The sequence below is a fragment of the Sipha flava genome, unplaced genomic scaffold, assembly GCF_003268045.1.
Source record: "Sipha flava isolate LNK unplaced genomic scaffold, YSA_version1 222_pilon_pilon, whole genome shotgun sequence".
NCBI lineage: Eukaryota > Metazoa > Arthropoda > Insecta > Hemiptera > Aphididae > Sipha > Sipha flava.
The window spans coordinates 1033775-1057509 of NW_020272853.1; the positions used below are offsets into that span (position 1 = coordinate 1033775).

General features: G+C 31.1%; 1 protein-coding gene across 6 annotated transcripts in view; it reads right to left on the reverse strand.

Moving 5' to 3' along the window:
- LOC112683261 (RNA-binding protein Musashi homolog Rbp6) overlaps window positions 1-23735 on the reverse strand; it is a 433196-nt gene that overhangs the window by 157021 nt on the left and 252440 nt on the right. For all 6 annotated transcript variants that reach the window (XM_025554187.1, XM_025554184.1, XM_025554190.1 and 3 more), the window contains one exon: window positions 20613-20697. In XM_025554187.1, coding sequence (XP_025409972.1) covers window positions 20613-20697 — 85 coding nt within the window. The remainder of the gene's footprint in view (window positions 1-20612; window positions 20698-23735) is intronic.

A 23735-nucleotide genomic window follows, 5' to 3' on the forward strand; every position in this document is an offset into this window, starting at 1 on the left:
CTTTAAAAATTCCAAGTATTCCAATTTAGGATATTAAAAAATAAAAAATAAAAAATAAATAATTTTCTACCGTTTTTTTTTTTGGTATTTTACTGTTTACAGTCAAATGCGTGATGTTATTAAACATAATCATATTATTTTACATACATGAATTTCAACGGTCAAGAATTCCAAGCATTATAATTTTAATTTAATTTTTATAACATGAATTCAAATAAATAAGATGTATATAGTTTGAGAATATAGTTCTCATTAGCACATGTAATATGTTCATCAAATTTTCATGTGGAAGAAATTATAATAATATCTAATGTAAGAATGCATGTTCTTTAGGACCATAAAGTTTGATAACCTCAAATGCATAGTGAAGGTAGTATGTATATGCATAAATGCTATCGATTAAAAAATAGAAAAATAATAGATGCTGATTAACACTAAATACAATGTAACACTTTATAGCAATTGTGCAATATTTTATTTCATTTTTTCAATAATCCACATTATTAATCTAAGATTTTCAAGCTTTCTTGATAAATTGTATTTTTATGTTTCATCAAATTAAATGATATTGTATTTATAAAAGTATAGAAGTTATTATTAATTTTTTAACTAAATGATTAATATTCTATGATACAGAAAATAAAATAATATTTTCGTATGTCAAAATATTTTTGAAGGTATTTTACGGAAGTCATGAATGTCATAAAGAGAAACTAAATTGGCTATCAACGCTACGAAAAAATTTTAAGGTTGAGATTTCATACTACAATTTTAATTTCAAAATTTTGTCTTAAACTGTATGGTTTATATAAACTCTATATCTTTATTAAATATTTAAAATAAGTAACGATTATAATATAAGTAGAGTATGTAGCGATTATAAGATCAACTATACCATATATATAAGCTATGGACCATGATAGGTCAAAGGGGATAAAGACTTTGGAATCAAACCAGTATAATGCACCAATAGAAACTTTCAAATATCATTGTTTGATGAAGTCATGTGGGAATAAAAGAAGCGAGAGCTGGAAATAATGGACGTAAAATCAGTAACGAGTTTTATTTTAAGTCTGATATACTTGTGGTTAGGTGATGTCACGATAAGAGAAAAAATAAAACACTTACGCAGATAGTCTGGAATTGCAGCCGAAAGGGCATAGAGAACGTGGCAGAATGTGATGGAAATGGATCGATACAGAGAAAAAAGATCTGAGACTGGTGGGAGTATAAATGGAAAGATACAATTTGAGATACGGAAAAATGGAGGGATGTTTTTGCGGTGATGAAAATTTTTTCAAAAAGCAAAAACTGTATAAAGAGAGGAAAAGAAAGAGATAATGTTTTATATTATTGACATATATGAAATAAATGAAAAAAAAAAAATAAAATATTTTACTTAAATATACAGCAATGTATATAACTAAAATGAGCTTAATTCATTATTATCTGAAAAATAATAACAAAAATCAAAAGGATCAAATATTAAACTTCTATCGATAGAGTGCTACTTCTGGACTCAGTCAACGCCAAAAACCGAATGCCCAAAAAGTAGTTTCCAGATAACCACGTTACGCGAAATTTTTGACAGCTATAGCAAACACACACACACACACACACACACACAAAGTCACCCGACCCTATGTAATATATCGGCCGGTGGTAGCCCCGTGGGATAACTCAGCTAAACTACAGCGGCTTGTATTTATGTCGTATAAGTATAATTTGAACGATACGCGTGAACCCGGGCTCGCGCACGCCATTGAGTTTATTATTTTATTTCAGTACAATATGTATACTTATACTTATGTATTATTTAGTTTTTACATTCTCATTTTATTGGGCGCTTGTCTTTATGTATATTTATATATATATGTATATAATAATATACAATAGGCTACTGCAGTGGTGCGTGAATGATGCGTGCATACCCATGTTTTATGTAAAAGGGACAAAATTTATCCTACTCTTATTAGCATAACTAAAATTCCTTTGGTCGTTGTCATCTGTCTACGTCATTTGTCTGTGCCTCTTCGTATCCCGCAGTGTCTGGCCCCCGAAGAAGGTTTTGTATAGCTGGAACGCTTGGTTAAAGTAGGAGTGGAGGAGACGTGGGCAAAGAAACAGATCGTAAGATAGAGAGAGAGAAAGAAAACGCTAGGCCGTGGAATTTATCACAGTGGACGGAGGGGTTAGGAGGAGAAACCGAGTGAGACGTGTGGCGGATAGAAGAAACTAAAGAATACAGAGACTATTTACATTATTAGATGGTAAATATTATTTTATGCGAATATTTTAGTTGGAATATAAATTTTGGAGAAGTTTTAGGTCATGTAATAGTGTAGGTACGGGTAGGGAAGGGGAAAAACTGTTACCGGCCCGTCACTCGGCGGAAATAATATTATTATGGACCGGACAACGAGCGCGATGTAACGAACATGTAATGAAAAATGAAATGATTATGTATTGCAACAAGAACATAATAATATATGAGTTTAATATTAATAATAAAGATTTCTGGTGACTTGAGTATGCTATTAATCTTGGCTCAATTTCGTGAATGAATTCATTTATAACTCTTCGCAATAATTGTTTCCCTCTACTATTGTAGATAAATAATAAATGAACGAACGGATATTTGACATACTATTTATTTATTTCGAATTCAACGCACGCAAGTAAAATATTTTAAAGATAGTATTAATATATTATAGATATATAATACGATCAATTTATATAAATGTATAATTGATGATTTCTAATTACAAACGGTTATTAGTTCTACTTTTTAGATTAATTTATTCAAATAATTATTTTTAGTTATGGATGATGTACAAATTGTACGGGTACCAGTTGAAATCGCGAAATATTTTAACAGCGAAAATATTAATAGCGAAAAGTAAGAAATATACCTGGATATATCTTTATAATATAATAAGTAATAATTAACATTAAAATAACATTAAAATCAAAATACTATTTAAAATAATTAGGTTAGGGTTGATCAAAAATGAATCAAATACTTAAAATATTACCTATAAATAAATTATATTATAAATTATCAACAGTTAAAACGCAGGCAAATAAAAAAAGACTACGAAATACTTAATGTAAATAATACAAGAAATAAATGTAATAATAATCTCAAATTACTTAAATGTAATTCTACTGTAATGAAAATGTTTTATATAAATAGAAGAATTGAATTATTTAATAGGTTACCAAATAATATTAATTTTAATATTTAATATTAATATTATTTATTTGTTTATTAATAATAATAAACAAACTATACAAGCAATTTCACGACGAGATTTAATTATAATTATTATTATACATTTAGTAAATCTATAAATGCATATAGTAAATGCACAAATGTATATTAAAAATATGTACTTATTTTATATCTATAGAAATAGATATTATTGTAAAATAGAAATAAGAAAAAACTATAAATTAATTATAGACTCCCTAATCTCACCACAAGCATCGCTTATAGAGATTAGGTATCAACACAAATTGTATCATGCCGAAAATTGTTGTAATTGTTGTTGATTAAATAAATAAATAAATAAATAAATAAAAATAAAATTTAAATTTGATATTTTTCCTGAATTTGTGTAAATATATAAAATAAATCATCACACTATGCTATGATCACAAGATATATATAATATATAAAGCTTATACTTGGAACTATACTAGGAACTCTTGGAACTACGGCTTATCTTTATTACGTGATCCAAGACGCAACAGTACAAAATTATACTATTGACTATCTAGTATTATTATATTATAAAGGTATACCCACTAATGAAAATAAATTCTTTCTTTTCGCTATTAATGTTTTCACTGTTGTATCATTTCGTGATTTTTATTTTTGCGATTTTTACTTTCGCGATTTTCACTCAAAATTGACTCAAATTGTACACAAGCCAGTTTATTTTTTTAATTTCAATAATAATAATAATCATAGTAATGGATATATTTTTGAACAATACAAAAGAGTAAGTTCACATTATTTGAAGCGTTGTAAAGTAACTAGAATATTTTATTTTAATAAATAAACATCATTTGAAAAACAGAAGCATCACGCTAGGTTCGTCAATAGTATTACTAACAAAATGCAAGTTTTTTTTTTTAAATATTTACTAATTGTAACGATATTGATGTTCTACCATCCTATTGTATATCTAACTGAATTTTTGACAATCACAGTGTGGGGATTTTAAAGATTTTCGAAAATAAAACAAGATTTTTAAGTCTATTTCTTCCTTGAACGATGTGGTATAATCATCATAATTAAAAAAAAAAAAAAAAAAAAAAAAAATAGAAATAATACTAAACTGTTATACATTTAAAATGTAGTTTGAAAAGTAATTTTTTATGAACTGACTTATTATCATTGTACTTAACGGTTTTCAGCTAAAAATTATTCAAATTATTCCAACTTTTATTAGATGATTTAATTTTTATTTATTCATTGAAATTAAATATTTAAGATACTTATTAAAAAATAATGGAATAATTAATAATAGTTGGCTGAGAATGAAAGTGACCTTTATGCGTAACCTAATTTTTATTTAAATATTGGTATCTGTATAAATATAATTCAAATAATATAATTTATCAAAAATCCAGATAAGTTGGTTAAATATTCAGTTAAAAAATATTGAAAAAATTTAAATAATAAATACTAAAGCAACTGTTATAATTTTTCTTTTAAAAGGAAATTCAACCCGGTTGGCAATAGTGTGCTTTCCACTACTATGTGATTTTCTGTTTATATCTCAAATGTGACCTCCCCATTTTATATTCATTAGCCATCTCATGAGCATCACTAAAATCTTATCGCAAAAAAGACTTCCATACGTAGGCACATTTAGATTGAACATGTAATGTAAATTATTAATTTGTATGCGAAGTACTGTTTAGGTCCCAAAATTGACTACACATTTCAATTTCTATGTATCATAGCATGAAGTACGGGATAATCTAGTTACATTAAGGACTTTCATTCGTAGTTCAGTTTGTAATGAGTAATGACTATGTTAAGCAAAAAATAAAAGACCAAAATATATGTATATAACGTTTTCTTGCGTCAATTATTTATTATTTATTAACGAAACATAATTTGAAATACCAAACTTTTTTTCTGCCAGATCCCTTAGGAATAATAAAAATGATCGCAGACCCCTTAGTACAAATAAAAATTAAAAAACAATAATATATAATAATACTTTGTACATTTTCAATTTACTTTCGCGGACCTCCTCAGGTATACGTGTGGAGCCCTAACGGTCCGCGGACCACAGTTTGGGAAACGCTGTTATAGACTATATTAATAACTATAATGATACAAACGGAACCTGTCGTGCCTCAAGTGATTATCGGATCATGGATTTTTGTTGAATTGGTAAACCTATATAAATTATATTTAACATTTTCATTATGCCTATAATGACCATAATAGTATGATGAACAAAGTAAATCAAAAAATGCGCATTTATTGGTGTGTTGTGTACGTTGCGTCTGTATAATAATAAATTATAAGAATTATTACGAAAGGTTTTACCCACAACATCATATCAAGTTGTATCATTCTAATTGCCATCTTTTCGAATATATTGATATTGTTATATATATATATATATATAATTACGTTGCTATCGAATTTTGTATATTTTCGTCATCCCAACGGCCGCTGTCGAACTGTATACTTATGATTTGGTCTGGCGCATAAATAAAAAAATATTTTGGGAGGGATTTTAGGTTATACTTTTTCATAATAATATAATCTATTTACCAATTTTACTATATAAAAACATATTTAATATAATTTTCCTGAATTTCGGGAAAGGTTTGAACCCCTAAAACCCCCCTTGTGTACGCGCCTGGATTTGTTTGTGGTTTATGATTTATTATTTTATTTTGTGGTCGTTGCTCGCTATTTTATTACATTTTATTTTACGTTTTATGTTTAACAATAAAGTAGTAAAGTATCTATTATTAAATATAAATATAATAAATTATATACCAAAATAATTGAAAATTATTCCTAATAATACCAAATAGTTTATATATTATAATATACCATAAAAATAAAAATGTATTACAAATATAAGTATATTTACCACCAGTTTCGATATAAAAAACCATCTTCGATTTATTTATAAACGCATCATTGTATAATGTTACATATATAATGTTTACTTTTACTTTTAGTATACTAACTTATTTTTAATTAAATGTTTGGATAGGGTGTCCCAGTAGTAGGTATAAGTCTAGGAATATGTAGGTTGTGATGAACCGTTCAAATCCCGTCGAGCATGAAATAAACTTACGGTTTTTTTTTTATTTTCTGGACAATAATCATTGCGAAGTCTATGCGCAGAAAATGAGAAGTTCCGTTAATCTTTATGTACTAACATTATTAACCTCTTAATATGACATTATTGACTACTCATAGTAATCACATGTTGATATCGCATACAGTAACTTTGTTCAACCTGGCGTTAAGCGTCCATAATACATCTCTGAGAAGTCAACAGGCACTTATTCGTAACTTTTCAACCGTAAGCGTGACAACTATGCAACTACTATGCAATAGGATTTTGCACACCAGGAAGTTAAAAGTAAATTATAATTTCATTCTTAATTCAAGTTTATTAAAGTGTAAAATTTAATTGAAAATGTGTCAAAATAATAGAACGTATAGATGAATTCTTGTATGTATTTTAAGTGAAAAATAAATAATCAACTACGACTAAAACAATTAAATTATGAGTAAGACAATATTTATTTTTACAAATAGTGTAGAACGATGGAATGAAGTTTATACATTCCATAAATTAGTCAGGTATTTAATTATACGTTTCAATCAACACGATGCCTTTTATAGAAGATAACTGAAACGAACTGCTTGGTTTTAAAATGCCAATAAATTACTTTCGTGTAATGAAATTAAAGGAAATGGTAGAACTGATTTTTTTGAAAATGTTTCTAAACCGGTGTTTTTGACAAAACAATAATAGTTCTATGTTTATAACGCATTATATACAATGCGAGTGTTGGCTGATGGAATAACACTTACATTAGCCAAAATAATTTCGATGATACGTTTGAGCCTACTCACATAAATCAGTATGTAATTATTATCTATCGATATAGTTGAAACAATTTATATTTAAGAAAAAATAAAAATAAAATTGTATTCAACAGTATTCGGTTATACATCCAATGGCAGTAATAATAATTAAAATGACGATGAAAATAAAAGCAGCAATAACAACAGCAAAAGAACAGCAGTAATAAAAGCTGATATCAGCACAAAGTGTATGAGTTAATATCATTGGTGAGCAAGTGAGAATGCGGTATCGAAACGAAACAAGTTGGCACAATGGTAGACCGGGTGGGTTGCACGGAAAACGGATAGGACGGAAATTAAATTTCAAAATCGAATTCACCCGTATCGTTTTCACGAAACAATGTTTCAGTATCGGTACAGTAGGGCGGTGGACTCGTAATAATAATAATATAAAGCACATTCTATACCGTTATTGGTTTGTATACGTTGTATGCGCGGGTGACTGAGGGATCGCAACAAGGGATGTCCAGGACCGCATCCCGTGTGTTCCGATGGGGAAGGGATATTGCTGCGCGTATTATAACTACTGGTTGTCCTACGAAAATAATAATAAAATACGATCCGCGAGTGTACGTAAACACGCGACAATAACAATAATAACTATAACACGCGTAATAATCATATAATATATTACAATAATTACTCCGTTCCCAATACGTTCGTGTGATCGAGGTGTTAGGTTTGCACAAACGCGTGGAGGTTCCACATCGAGGCAATTCGCATATTATATAAACGATGATAACACGCTTCCAGAGCAAGACAATACACACACATACACGTATACATGTACAAATTAATAACGACAGTATTATTATAATTATTATTATAACCATACAGTATAATAATGACTTCGGACAATAATGGTTAAACTATGTCAATCGTAGTAGTATTGGTTGTAGATTTTTTTAAGCACACTCGTGATAGCTTATAATAAATACGTTTATAATAATATTCGTTTTCGTAGGCCGCCATACGCGAGGGACAGCGGTATTTATGATAGCGGATTCTAGTGTTTTCATTACTCCGGAGGAATCCGTCAAATTCCGTTCGCGACAAATATTATGTGTGTTTCCTGCGGTCACCTAGCAGCGGTGGTTTTCCGAATTAACGTCCGACCGCCACACCAACCGACCACATGCGCCTAATTAAACCCTAGCAATGACGATTTCCCTTTCGTCAGTCCCGTACGCACCAGTCCGTCATCAAAATGCGTTCGCTGCTCCCCTTAAACAAACAAAAAAAAAAAAAATCGAGACGCGCGTGCATCGTTCTCTTCCGAAAACAACACTATAAGATATATTGCATGCCATTCGGTCATTTGATTCCGACCGAACCGCGCACCGTCGTCGAAAATTACCACGTAGCTAATACATAACGATATGCTCATAATATCCACAGTGCAGTACGTCATTGTAGCCGCGTGTTTCGTGTATCAATCAACAATGTTCACCCTATGGTTTGACTCCCACCCTAACCTGACCTGACCACTGTTTTACTAACTTCCATTCTTTCCCCTCACCCATTACAGCTTGTCCTCGAATACCCATGTGCGCTTACGTTGCAAACGCTACAACTGAGGTAGGGCGTTAAAACGAACATAAAAATAAACGCAAACGATAAAAATAATAATAATAATAAATTTACCTATTGCTACGTCGTCGCAAACGATTAGGTCGATCACGAGAAAATTACGATTTTCTGCCGCCACGAACGCGATATCTTCACGGTGATTATAAACACGTTTCACGCACGCAAACAACAATCGTGTACTCGGATATTATGTCGTTGACGTTGGAACAATAAAAATTTAGATTGTTTCGTATATGATGCATTGCACTATACATGATTTTGGTTCGGTAAGACGAGTGTTAATATAGAACCGCAACCGAAGTGAACAAAATCGTAGGGAAAATATTCAACGGTAAATAAAACTTCGGCGGCGACAGGCTCTGGTTAGAATTGATAATGTATGTACTTCAAACACTGCAGCATGTATGCAAAGAGAACAGTGCGTTAGCAGTACTTAAGTCAATTAAAAATTATGCGATGAGATTAATATTATATTTGAAGATGTCTACATTTAAGGCGCGAAAATGATAAGATAAGCAGAACAACTTTGTTAAGTTGCTTTATATTAATTAAAGCTCATCGAGTAGTTTGATGTTATCAAATTTATTTATTCGGTATCAGTGTTGAGCTGCGTGTAATAACAAATGTATAATAATTAATAATAAGATAAATCGATTGTACACAATGTAACTCCTTTGGTGGTTTGATTCCGCTAAAGTTTCTAGTTAGTTTGCAGTTTTACGGCTCCGGTTACTTTGATAAGTGCCCATAAATAACTAGCGTCAAAAATCAAATAAATAAATATTAGAAAAAAAAAAAAAGAAACGGAATAAAACCGACCTCAGAAACCCGTGCGTTTTTGAAAACAATCAATCCCGGTTTATACGACTTAGATTTTATACTTGGCTTACAAAGAGTAATCTATAATATTATCGCGTGTAACCCTCGCTGCATATAAATCGTGAATATAGCATTTTACTCGGACGGGAGTGAGACCTAAGTGCCAGCAGTTTTATTAGATTTTTACGATTTTGATAGTAAATAATATGAAATCAACGTGGTTGCTTTAAGAATAACTGTAAATACCATTGAGCGTTTTTCAATCAAACCATGTTTTTAATGGATTTTCCATGAAATACCTGTAGGTATCATGTATCAGTCACTAACGCTGGTTACTAGTATTAAATCAAATAACTGAATAAATTATTTGAGAATAAGAAAAAAAAATCGAAGTTCCTAAGTTGAAAAACAATAGTCAATATTTCCATATAAGATATAATGATGTTCATCTATGTATTGGAAATTAACTTTTTTATAATATATAATTATTTCTAAAATTAAAATTTAAATGCAAAATTCCAGCGAAAAAGAGCGATGATGATACTTAAAAAGTTTGTGAATACTATGACTGTACATACTTATATTTTTTCAATTTGGTCGTTAAGATGCATATTGAGTCAAATCGTTATTACTTCGTCAAAAATCTACATGGAGATACCATCTGCCATTGTGTTCATTTTAACGTAAATAATATATACGCGAAATGTCTGTAAAATCGCAGTCAACTGCCTATCGATGTGGAATGGCATACGTCATTGGACAGCGAAACGCTGAGCGTGAACAAGACATACTAAATTTTCCCGGTACAATGATTCAACGCTGCACGTTTATGTAGGCGCAGTCAAGATTATTATAAATAACTACTCTTTGGTCTGACGTAATCCACATAGGTCCGACTACATAATAATACTATTCCTACACAAACAAATGTCTTCTCCTCAACCACAACTCTTCAAAACTACCTATCCACGGACAAGTTATATAAATATACATAGCAATATATAATAGCATTCATCGATAAAAACTCGGTTCAGAGGCTTAAAAAATTTTAGGGCAATATTTCTCTCTCCCCTGAATCACATTTGATAACATATTATTATTATTATTACATATGATATATGGTATATGCGTTTGTCGTTTGTATTATAGATAGGTTAGGAAAATGGGTTTCATGAGTAAATCGCTTTTTGTTTAGAGCGGAAGAGGATGCGATGCAAAGAGTCTTGCACGAGAAAACAACTAAGGGAAAAAATATATCAATGTTATTACGAAAGACAATTCAATTTGTCTATGCCCCCAAACGACGTTATAGAGAAGATTTTAGAATCGAATATTATGCAACTATTATGAAGTTTTTTATGATACATACGAAAACAAATGAATAAACTATCATAGTGTATGTTCAATGTAGTAATCATAATTTTCATGTAATTTTCAGCTTTTATTTTTAGATTCTAAGATATTGAGCTATTATCTATTATTCTGAAAAATTTAAATTTGATAAACCTAACGGAGTCTTAATGAATAAAAACAATGCCCCATAAAATGTATGACAATTTAACCAAAATTTTGTTTTGTAGTGCTTTCACTGTCAGAGTTTATTTACGTACATACATATTTATACATATTTATATGAGTTCAAGTATCTGGGGACGATTCTCACAAAAGATAATTAAATAACAAAAGAGATAGAAGTAAGAATCCAGGCTGGAAATGAATGCTATTTCAGGGTAGCGAATCTGTTAGGACCTCAAACCTTATCAAGAGAATTAAAGAAGCAATTATGTACTACATTGATAAGGCCGATTGTTACATATAGAGCAGAGACTTGGACAATTTGAAAAATTGACGATAAAAGACTCCTAGTTTTTAAAAGAAAAATTCTGAGAAGAATTTTCGAACCTGTGAAGGATAGTATAACTAAGAATGATTGGAGGAAAAACGAGGATAAGACTCATCATACCAAAAACCGAACATCGTGGAAGTAATAAGAATTAAGAGACTAAAATGGGCAGGACATGTTTGGAGAAACCAAAACCCACTAATCCGTACAGTACTGGAAAAGAACTCCACAAGAAAAAGACCCATTAGAAGACCAGGAATGTGATTGGAAGATGTAGTTAAAAATGGATGTGATAGAGCTAGAAGGAGGAAATGATTGGAAAATGCGAGCAGCTGATCGAGATGGATGGAAGGCTGGATGTATATTGGGATGGCCACTAACACCCAAAAAAAAAAAATATATATATATATACGATATTTATTTGTATATATATATATTCAAAAATAAACTATACTTTAATATGCATTTTAAATTGCCAATTAGCATGAAGATAAGAACTGAAAAAAGAACACGGGTAAATTATTTTAAACAAAATCGTGGTCTGTTCTCGTTTATATTAGTAAACTTTCTACGGTATTAAAGGGACGGTGAAACCGCAAACGCCATGTTGTACAGCCATGTTATACTTAACTCGACGTACACCCTCTTCGAAGTTTTCGTTTCGACAGTTTGACAGGTGAAATGTGTTTGGTTTTACTTTTTCGCGGTAACAAGTATTATCTGTTAATAATAATCCACGGCGGCGAAGCCTACCGAAATTCGAGTAGGAATTGCCTCGGGAACAACGGTTTTCGGCTCACGGTAAAAACATCGACAATTTATCACCGATGCACAGGTATGCAATACGCATATACACATGCATGATGTGCGCAGAACAAAGGCAAACACGTCTCCGGACGTAATAATCGCGCGAGCCATTTGAGCAGAGAGAACGGCGTGAAAAATAAGTCTTTCGCGTAAAATATTATTTTCCGATGGACGCGTATAATGCACGTTATCATCAAAACATATTATTTTAGAGTGATACAAATGACCTGGCTAAATTTTGTTTCTTATCACGAGACCGTTAGTAGTTTATCGGATCATGAGACACGAAAATAACGATACGCACGCAATGATTTGATGTCTGCGGCAAGACGAACCGAGCCGAACCGTGAGCCCACACACTACTAGAGATGGTACACATTTAATTTCGATGAACCGCATAACATGTGGGCATACAGGGCGAAAATTAATGAACAATATTTACCGTTTTGTTAAAACTAAAATAATACTACGGGGATCTCAAATTTTGTCCCACGATGGTAATCCATGGAATGTTTGAGTTTAATAAAAATCGAAAATTATTTTATGAGTTTATTTGTTACATTTCTATAAATTTTATAGAATATTGTGTGCAAGTAGACATAATCATTAATTTTATTTCAATCAAACCAAATATTAAAGTAATATTAAATGGAAAAAAAAAATCAATATAATTTGTTTAAACGAAAAATATAACAAATTACTGAATTATATTTTTCATATTATAGTATAATTTTAAAATAAAATAAAATATTATGCATATATGTTTATGAGTTATGATTTGAAATTGGTCATTCGAGTATTTGTCAATTTTTTTTTTATTTATTGGTTTTTTTTATAGAATTTCGAGAGCTCTGCGAACAAAAAAAGTTTGAGAATCATTTTACTACCAAAAGGTATTATACGGTCAACAGCATTGTTTTCGTTATGTTCGTCACTGTACCATAACTATCAAATATCGTGGGGCTAATAAAATGATAACGCGTGCACGCACAACCACTGGTGCAGAAACGATCGAGATTCTAATGAGACACGCGCGTGTTTCGGACACACAGACGGTCCAGGGGTTTATTAATTACGCAAAATATCTTTGCGGTGCAGCGCAGAGATGATGAAAAGCAGTTCGAAAACGCCTCGCGTGGACCACCGTCGACCCTTTTGGTGACACATTAGTAACAGTCCGTGTTATATTATGAATACATGTAAATCTAAACAGCGTATTACGCACGACCTGCTGCTCGTTCTTCCGACTTGAAAACCTTTGTAAGTGACGTGCCTAACGGACGTGCCGTATTAACAGCGGACAAGAGCCGCAGAAACAGCAACGCAGAAAAAAAATTTAAAAAAATACCGAATTTTCGGAAATCCACCACGCATATTATTATAATAATATACACCTTCACATAATGTTTATGGCGTATCCTAACAGAATTATACGGGGTGTTTACCATTAATAACGTTTCACGTTTAGACCGGAAATTGCGCGCATGGAAAATATTCGAGTTGATATTATTATTTATACCGATGTGCCTCGAACGACGGAGCGTCAAAAAAAATAACATAAACCCCATCTGGGTCAGACGGGTTCAGAGCCAAACTTTGTAGTTTTTGTGCAGGTACCTACCTACACACGTATTTTATAGTTTTTACCGCCACAATAGCAGATGAAATTTCGGACCATGACTGCGTAAGTGAATTTAACTTATGAATAATTTTTAATCTTTTTGGAATTCATAAATCCAGTACCCGTCATCATAACAAAGTCATGCAAATACAGTATGTAGGTACACATGGCGACTAGTTGATTGAGTTATACTACCATTAACTCGGTTCTAACTTGTTATTTGAAACACATTTTTAATCGAGAAATTACACACACACACACACATACTAAATAAAATATAAAACATGTAAATCAAAATAGAAAATATATAAATTTAGATAGAGAGCAAATAATTTCAAATTTGAATTTCAATAAAGTTCAATAATATTTATTTAGTAGAAATAATCGACCACAATAATACTACAAAACAACTACTATAAATATGAGCTAATGAAAGGGCCTTGTGCTTGTATAGTAATTTTTATTTAGACATGATTAAATTGATCATGTGATATATTATGTTTATATTCAATATCGTATTGTATTATATTTACATGCTATTAATTTTATTATTTTATATATTTGTATACTCAGATTTCAAGCACTTGAAAACGCGTTTGGCGCATCGGGGGAAATATACGATTCAAAATAACTCGGTCACGTCGGCAATGGAAATATGTCATCAATTTTCACATGCACCAAACAAGCAATAATTTAGCATTAATTGTACGTTATGATAATGTCATATATATATATATATATATATATAAACATGACATTATGTGTCAATGTCCATAAAATGACAGTTTAGGGACCCATTGAATCCGTTCTATTAAAAAAGCAGCAGCATTTTATTCGCCATTTAAGTTCTGGACGAGAATACTTTGCAATATTATATTTTTCATAATAATATAACGACCAGGCGCACTAAATTTGCTTTGTGTTCGTATAACTTCCATGTCATCGCCGATATTATACCAAAACACAACTGCTAGAGGCCCCACTGTAAAATACATATTATTATTCTTATTATTATATGATTTTTGGTCACGCCATTTCCATATTATATTTCACCGACAATCGATAGCAAAAATGCAGTGCAGTAATAATTATCAAACGACGCTTATTTTTTATACGTTATACTGTAAATATTCAATAAATGCGTATTGAATGAATGTGTTGTCACAGTTACATCTTTAATTGGTGATTTTTCTCTGCGATTGTTGATTAAAAACGAACGCGGTAGTAATTCATGTAAATGGTATTTTTTTTTGAATGATCATTAACGTTATATATATAAAGTACACAGAATTTAATGAAAAAAAAAAACCTTATGACTCGAAAATAATAAAATCATGGCAGCCACGATAATTCAATTTGAAAACAGGTCTAGGGAAAATTTTTTAAAAATTCCTTATGTAATTGTAAATGGTACAAACTTAGTATTTTATTCGGGCGTAATCAAAATATATCCTAAGAGAAAATAGTTGGAACGAAACAGTCAGTTTTATATAAATCCTATATTAAATATTATACATGTATATTTATTTTATCTTGAAATTGATTTGTATTTAATTAAAAGGACAAAAACAAATATATTTATATAAAAGTATAGAGAAAAATGTCGTTACGAGTTAGTCAATATTTTCCCCTCTGTGCAATATATTCATAAATAAAAAGGTGTCTAAACGCCTGACGGCGGTGGAACAAAATCAATTTCCGATATAAAAGTCACTTTCTATAATAGTTTATTATTAACGAAAATGGAACGTATGTAAGGTGTGTAAATATTGTGGACATAATACTAAACGTAGATTGATAACAAACGTCATTTTTCTCGTTGCCAACAGGCAGCACCAGATTGTGTGACATTTGAAAGCGGCAGGGGATGTGAACGTAAACCGAGAGAACAACGAGCAAAAATCAAAGGTTAGTCTACAAAAGTTCACGTGTCCTAGGGAGAGGGTGGTGATTTTTTAATCAAACTGTCGTTTCCGTAACGGTGGCGGTGGCAGGGCATCACCGTCACTGCAACTGTAATAATCGACCGTAACTCCGAACAATGTCATACGGACACACACAAACACACATCCTATATCACCGTATAGAATAATCTTCTTTTCCTTTCCATCAGCCGAGAAATGCCAAATAAATTACTATATTTCTCTCTCCCTCTCTCGAAAACCAGCTCCTTGCACGCAACTATCGCAGTAACGCCTTCCTTTCCCTAGCTCTTCGAACCGACTAGACTACGCACACAATCGCTTTGTGTCTCTTTTAATTAATTGATCTCTTAGACTTGTGTAAGGCCTTATTTTCCCTATTTTTTTTTTTTTTGGTACTTTTCCTCCATCCCTTCACATCCCATCGCAATCTATTCTTGCTCCTTACCACCGCACTCTTTTACTTTTATTTCTTTTCTCCCTTCTACATCAATTTGATTTACGCCCGCGGTTTTCTACCACTCCGATCTCGCGACGGTCCATCTCCATCGTTGTTGGCTGGATTCGCACACCGGCTCCAATTAGATTTACGAACGTCTAACAGTTTATCGTCCGTCCGCCACAGCACTAATAGCACTAACAACTGTAGTAGTAGCCAGAAGTTTGTGACTGTGATACATTTCTGTTTGCTACGTCTATGTTCACAGTAGATCAACCAGGACTAGTCCTGAATACAGATACAGGCTGAAATTCGAAAACATTTCGCATTTACTTAATCAAAAAAATCATATATCACTTGCTGTAGTTTGTAAAAATTACCACGTTTACCTATTGCATAACAAAGTCACTGATTGTATTTACCTACGAACTGTATCTGATCAGTTTAATGTTTATATTTAGTGATGCCGCACCCAATGCTCAGGCTAGGCTGCGGCCTGACCACATTTTTAAAATGATGCCGGAGGTCAGAAGGGCCGATTTATGGTTTGCACTTTGCAATATTCTGACCTCGCGATTATTCTTACGAGGAATGCCGGACGGACTTTGTCGGATCGGTACGTGTATTACGGAAACGTTCAAATGCGAATTGCCTAAATTAAAACACTTGATAAAATATTTTGCGGACAGTGTATGTCGGTATGTGTCTGACTAGTATGAATCTTGCTTAATACTTGTAATTTGAGAGCACAAATTGGTTTTCTATGGAAAGTAAAAATGTAGGCTAGTGGCCACTGAAGAGCTTGAGACTTTTTATTTGGCCTGAGTAAAATTTTAGAATTTCGGCGCCAGGTTTATATTCATCCCATTAAGCAAACCAGTTGTAACATTATAGCGATCACCCAATGCACTATGGTTTATACAAAACGTATTTTAAAACAATATGTACATCGATATTTTAGTTTCATATAAACTGCAGCTTGAATAAATATTTATAATTTCGGAATAGTATACTGAAATTAGAATTATGTAAAACAATTCATGGCAAATAAATAAAATTGTTTATCGAACTAAATTATTAAATCACAACCATAGTTCATTCGTTGTATAATACAGTTAAGATGATATTCTGCAACTCAAAATAAATATTTTCATCATTTTTTTTTTTTTTTTTATGTAAAACACATATGTTTTTTTTAAATTATATGCATCTTTGATTTTTGGGGTTTCAACCGAGAGACCGGATTGTAAACATTACACATTTGAAGTTGTTTCATACCATTTTTATAATAAATATTCGATTTAATTAGGATCACGCAATATCCGTTACCGTGTAAATAAAAATGGAGAACAGGATAAAAGTGTATGTAAGTATTTTTGATATTGAGTATTAGCTACATAAAAAGGAATGCCCCAAATACACTATATATACCTGGCACTATTCTGTCAATTTCACTGGAGTGTATATGTTTTCTATCCAAGGCATTCAATCGTCCGCACATGCTACAAGGCCTTCTTGAAATCAATTTATTTGTGTCTATCTAAAATTGGGTCACTGATTACAAATGAACCGTCAATCGATGGTTGATATCATAGTTCAAACTTGTATAAAGTTCACAATATCTACCAGCCAACGAATAAATTCCATGTGGCTTCTTTGATAATAGCATTTATTATACCAATTACACTAATTATGGTAATACGTATATTTTATTGGAAGATAGAGATAGCAAATTAATTAAGTATTCAAGAACGGTACGTCATTTAAATTTACATTAACTACCACGAAAATAGTAAAAAAAAAAAAAAAAAATATATAAAAGATACATTTGCCGTAAAAACGAAAGAATACATTCAATATTTTAAACTTAACGGTCAACTAATACGAGACGATTCTGTTTTGTACCCAAAGGTAACGTTTAAATATAGATTATAGTTATTAATGTAACGGCTCGTAAGTTCCATATAAAATATTAAGCGTAAATATATATATATAGACCTCTAGAAATGCAACAAAAGTTTTAAAATGAAAATGCGGAAGATGAGTTGAGAAGATTTAAAAAAAAAATCGAATCCAGTGAAATGAAGTAGAAAAGAATATAAACCCTCAGTGCAGCATTCGATGTTGGCAACCGTACCGCAAAGTCGTTTATGTGCATTCGCCCCGTAGCGATGAAGCTTACGCGGAAGACATTTGAAAACGTGCGTGACGCGTTGCACACGCTATAATAATACCGTGATATACTCCTCGAACGTATTAGTTTTTAACGGTATTATGTATTATTTCCGCACTGGCGGCGGACAACGGAGCGAGTGAAAACTTTCGAATGGATGACGCAGACCGGGAATATGATGAAATCGAGCAGCAGCAGCAGCTTCCAAAAATGACAGACGGCGACGACGTCAGTAAGGAGGACGAGGTAGCAATGGTCGAGGCATAATCTCCTAAACTATAATAACGATACAATAACATATAGAGCGAGGGAAAAATAATAAAATTGTGTGTTCAAGGGTTTAGGAGTGAAACGATGGATGACGGGACGCGCCCACGATCGGCGAGTGTGCGCCGGATCAAACCGGCCGGAAAGTCGCCAGTGCCGTCACGTGGAGAAATTCTCACAGTGACGGGAGACGCGCGTGGCCACACAATGCAATTTTATATATAAAAACGAAGACACGACGCCGAAGTGGCGGCTGCCATCCGAGTGTTTACTTAAACGGGAGCTAATCTTTCTTTTATTTCACTACTCTCACACTCGCCTACCCGTACTACCGTCATTGGTCCACTTGCATTTCGAAACGGTCGTCATATTTTCAATAAGGTAGCAGTATATGCGTACGAGTAAAACTAGCCTCATATTAGTATATTATCAGTTTTGACACCTTAGAAAAAAGCAATAAATTAATTTTACAAAATACTATGAGAGGTAGTTTACACTGTGTAGCAAAAAGAGCGTATTTGTTACTTATTTATAGTTAATATAAATATATATTACTATTTTATATGTTTTTAATGATTTTTTTTTTTAAAGAAAAAAGTAAATTCGTTTAGCCAGAAAAAGTGTGATATAGTGTATTATACATATAATTATGTGTTTTCTAGGTATTTTCATGTTTTAGCTAATTATTTGAAAAATATCGAAAACCGATTTGAAATTACAAATTACATTGTAGTAAACTGTTAATTCAGCTTAATCTAATTACTCATATATATATATATATATATATATATAAAAATGTTTAATTCATCAAATTCTCATTTCTAATTTTTTTTACCATACAGATAATGAATACGATTTAATTCGATTATCAAAATATTATTTCAAATATATTTTTTTCTTTTCCATCATCATTCCCTCCGGAACCAAAAGAAATTTCAATATCAATGTATAATAAATCGAATAGTACTTGAAGAAGAGTACACAAAAATTGATGACCACAGAGCGGTGATCACAAAATGTGTTTTCAAGTGTAAAATTATCATCAACCTTTTAAAGCATAAATTTTAAAGCATTTTAAAGCATTCGTGTCGAATGCGGATTATATTATACAGTTGATTTCGTTTTTATGAATCATACTTTACAGTGGCGTTATAATCCGATTCCAGGCATAATGACTAAACCAGCTTTATTATCACTAATAAACTTTGTGAAAGTGACACGAGATGGCGAAAATGAACGTCATCTCCTAGCCGTCATTCTAACACCGCTTTGTCCTGGTAATCGTTTATATAAGCTCTTTGTATTAACTTGTGTGTCGCTGATTTACTATTATGAATTCCGATACATTGATGGATACAAACGAGCTTAACTTTAGTCCACAATGAAAAAATAAATAAATGAATAAAATAAGAGAGTACGATTGCACGAAGCATACGTTTTGTATAAATGCATTTTTATTTATTTCTCATTCTTTTTTTCTTATCGACCTCATTATATTTACTATATTGAATTTGAAAAACCTTCCGAGATGAAAATCGAAAAAAAATTATATTTTCCAATAAGTAGTATGCAAATACTAAAAAAACAGTTTAAAAATACTGCAAAAAAAAGTATAAACTTTTGAAAACCAAAAATAGGGCTACCAGTATTCACATTTTAATTTTCAAAAATAACATATCGATGTATAATGAAAATTTGATTCAATGGATTTTGATATTGAAGTCATGTTTTTAATTTCAATCAAAAGTATTACTATAATAGCTATTCATAAATGTACTCGTTTGAAACGATATTATTTGATTTTCTGATGAATAGCAATTAGAAATATTAAAAACAACCGATTAATTTTACTATTATCGATCGTGAAATCCATACAGTTCAATATTATATTTTCCCACTAGTCTAAAATGTCTTTTTTGTCGTAAACATTTTTTTACATGTCTTTATATTAAGTCAATAATAGATATGGCTAGAATTTACTTACTTTTTTGCCGTCTAACTCGTGTGACCCTTGCGCCAGCACTTTATCCACACTGGACGGATCTGCGAAAGTGACGAATCCGAATCCCCTGTAAACAAAATGACGATTTTTGAATTATATTACGTACACTTTTTCATAAAATCTAGAAAAATCTATAAATCGTAATATGAGTCCATTCAGCCTTTCATCGTGCCCCATGCAATTTAATAATTTAACAAGAATACATTTCAATGAAACTATCAGAACCACAACAGTCTTATCTTATTAAACATAATAAAATTTCATATTAATAATTTACAGCAGTCTATCATGTGTACATTGTACTATGAATATATATAAAGTGTACAAGTATACTTTTTTTTAAATAATTATGAAAACGCATTCATTACTTTTTCATAAAACAATCTTCCTAGGAAGACTAATTTATTTACGTATATTTGATTTAAACATTACCATAGTTAATATCTAAAATTTATTTTAACTTCATAAAACTTGAAAAATTTTTTTTATCCCACTTTTTTCAATCTAAACCATATAATATTATTGATACCTTGTCTATGGTGTAGTTTTCACAATCATTATAGTTGCTTATAGGTATATCCTTCTATAAACTTTTTGCTCAACCTGTTTTGATATTAACTTCATCTTTTAAACATTTCGTTTTCTTACGATTCAGCAATTCCGTATAGTGTATGCCAGTTCATTTTAATTATATTTTGTCACACATTATACATTTACCTTAATTTCGTTAACTTACTTATTATTAAATTTTTAACATCTCTCACAGTTCCTATATTCCCTTCCATTAATTTAGTATAATTATATCATTTACGCGGTTTTAACGTTTCTATTGTTTCTTTGACTAGTTGTATCATCTCACAAAAACAATTTCCATGTATAAACTTAGTTTCATGTTAATATTTAAAACGCATTATATTATTAAATAAAGTTGCTATGTGAGTTCTATAAGTTACACCCACGAACAACAATATGTTACTTTTACCCACACATTTATTCTGATAGTTAAATGTAAATATTTATTATTTCATATGAAAAAAATAAAACAAAACGCATAAAATAAAAGCTTACAAAACAAAATTATTATCATCTTACAATTATATTTAATTTTATTGACGAAAGAAAAAGAATCATTACATTTTATCTATAATCCAGATTTTCACGAAATAAAATGTTAAGAAATTTAAGTATTTTCGATATAAAACAATTTAGAAAAATATACAAAATATTCATAACAGTATATTTTATTAAAATAGCATTAAGATCTATAAAATGAAAATAAACTACTGTTGCATTACCTGTTTATTAATTATTGCACTAGTAATGTAATACATTATACATACAATACAGTACAATATAGTATAATATATATTAAATTTTCTAATACGAATATAAAAATAATAAAATAACGGTTAAATAGAATTTATATAATAATGTTGTTAGCTTTAACTGAACATATCTTGCATAGAATATATTTTTAAGTAGTGTATATGTTAATAGCATGTTATTACAAGAGGTTTAGAAATTTATCCTAGCATATTGTTATGTATGAATAGAATTTTGTTTAGTATTTGTTTACATAAGTAAGTTTATAAAAATGTTAAATACTATCGATGTACAGATATAATTTCTTACTTTTAAGTTTATTTTTTTTATAAATAAATAAAAAAATGTGAAAATATTAATGATTTATATATATATATATATATTATGGATTTATGGAAGAATGTTTTGACCATCGTCATTTGGATTCATTTTTTATTAGAGACAATTATAATACACTTAAAAATGACATTTATCATAGTATGTCATAATATCGTATTTGCTTAACTTCAAACATCAGGTACCAATTAAAAAGTCTATCCGTTCTAATATCATGAATTTGCGCTTGTTCTAAAATAGTTGATTGGAGATAAATAATTATAATATTATATACTTGTTAAAAACGATTTTTTATTGCTGAAAAAACTTTTCAAATGTTGTGAAGAATAAATGTGGTAAAATAAAAAACGTGTAAATTATTTTAAATATAAGTTAATATAAGTTACAGAATAAAATTGTTTTGAATCAACATGTAATACTATTGATATATACGATTAATAAACAATACTTATTATTAGTACCACAACACTTGAAATTGAATTTATCGAAAAGTGTCCAAATATGACGAATAGGTGATTTGTTTTTAAACCTTAAGTAGCTCATATCTAATGTCCCAAGATACTATTATATTGTATAACAAATATTTTTTGTTAGGAGATATCGTTTACACAACGGTGAGACGAATGTATATAACGCGCTCGCGGAAGGCAGAAGAAGCGCGAACGCACTAGCAGGCGGTGGTGGATGGGTATCGAGAGAAACACACAATAGAAATCTCGTGATCATAAAAACTGGCCATTTTCAGATCACGTTTATGCTCGCCCAGAAATATTGCGATACACCTACACGAATACAAATTCACACGTACACAAACCAATGTTCGTATGGTATACCTATATATACACGCGGTGTTTACGAAAAAAAGAGAAAAGGACTGCGGGTGGCAGGAGAATCAAACGTGAAGATGTGCGTGTACATGTGAAGGACATAAAACCGTGTATTAAAGGGTTCGAGCCTTAAATCATATACCTCGGACAAACAAGGATGGGAAAGTGGAAACCCTCGGTTCGCGGCGAGTACGGGTGGGCAAATCCTTGGAACTCGTGTTGGTGCACACGATATATAAATAGAAGTAAACGGGGCCAACAGAGGTTGATTTATGTTAGGTCTTAGCACAGAACGTATTATTTGTGAAAATGTTGCCGCCGCGGAAACCACTCCCGCGCATCCGAACTAGATTACGTGGTAACTTGGCGCGCTATTAAATTCAAACACTACCACAAAACCCCTTTTGCGTTTCCTTCTCCCCTTCCCACCAACGAAGCCCTTCCGTTCCACCACATATACACTGCATCAAAACACATAACGACGACCGTTCTTATCCTGCACGCATAATGTACGTACGGATACAAAAACACCATTGACCATCAATACCGCGATGACCAAAAAACCCGGATGAATGTTTTACATATATACACACACACACGATAATGCACACACGCACGC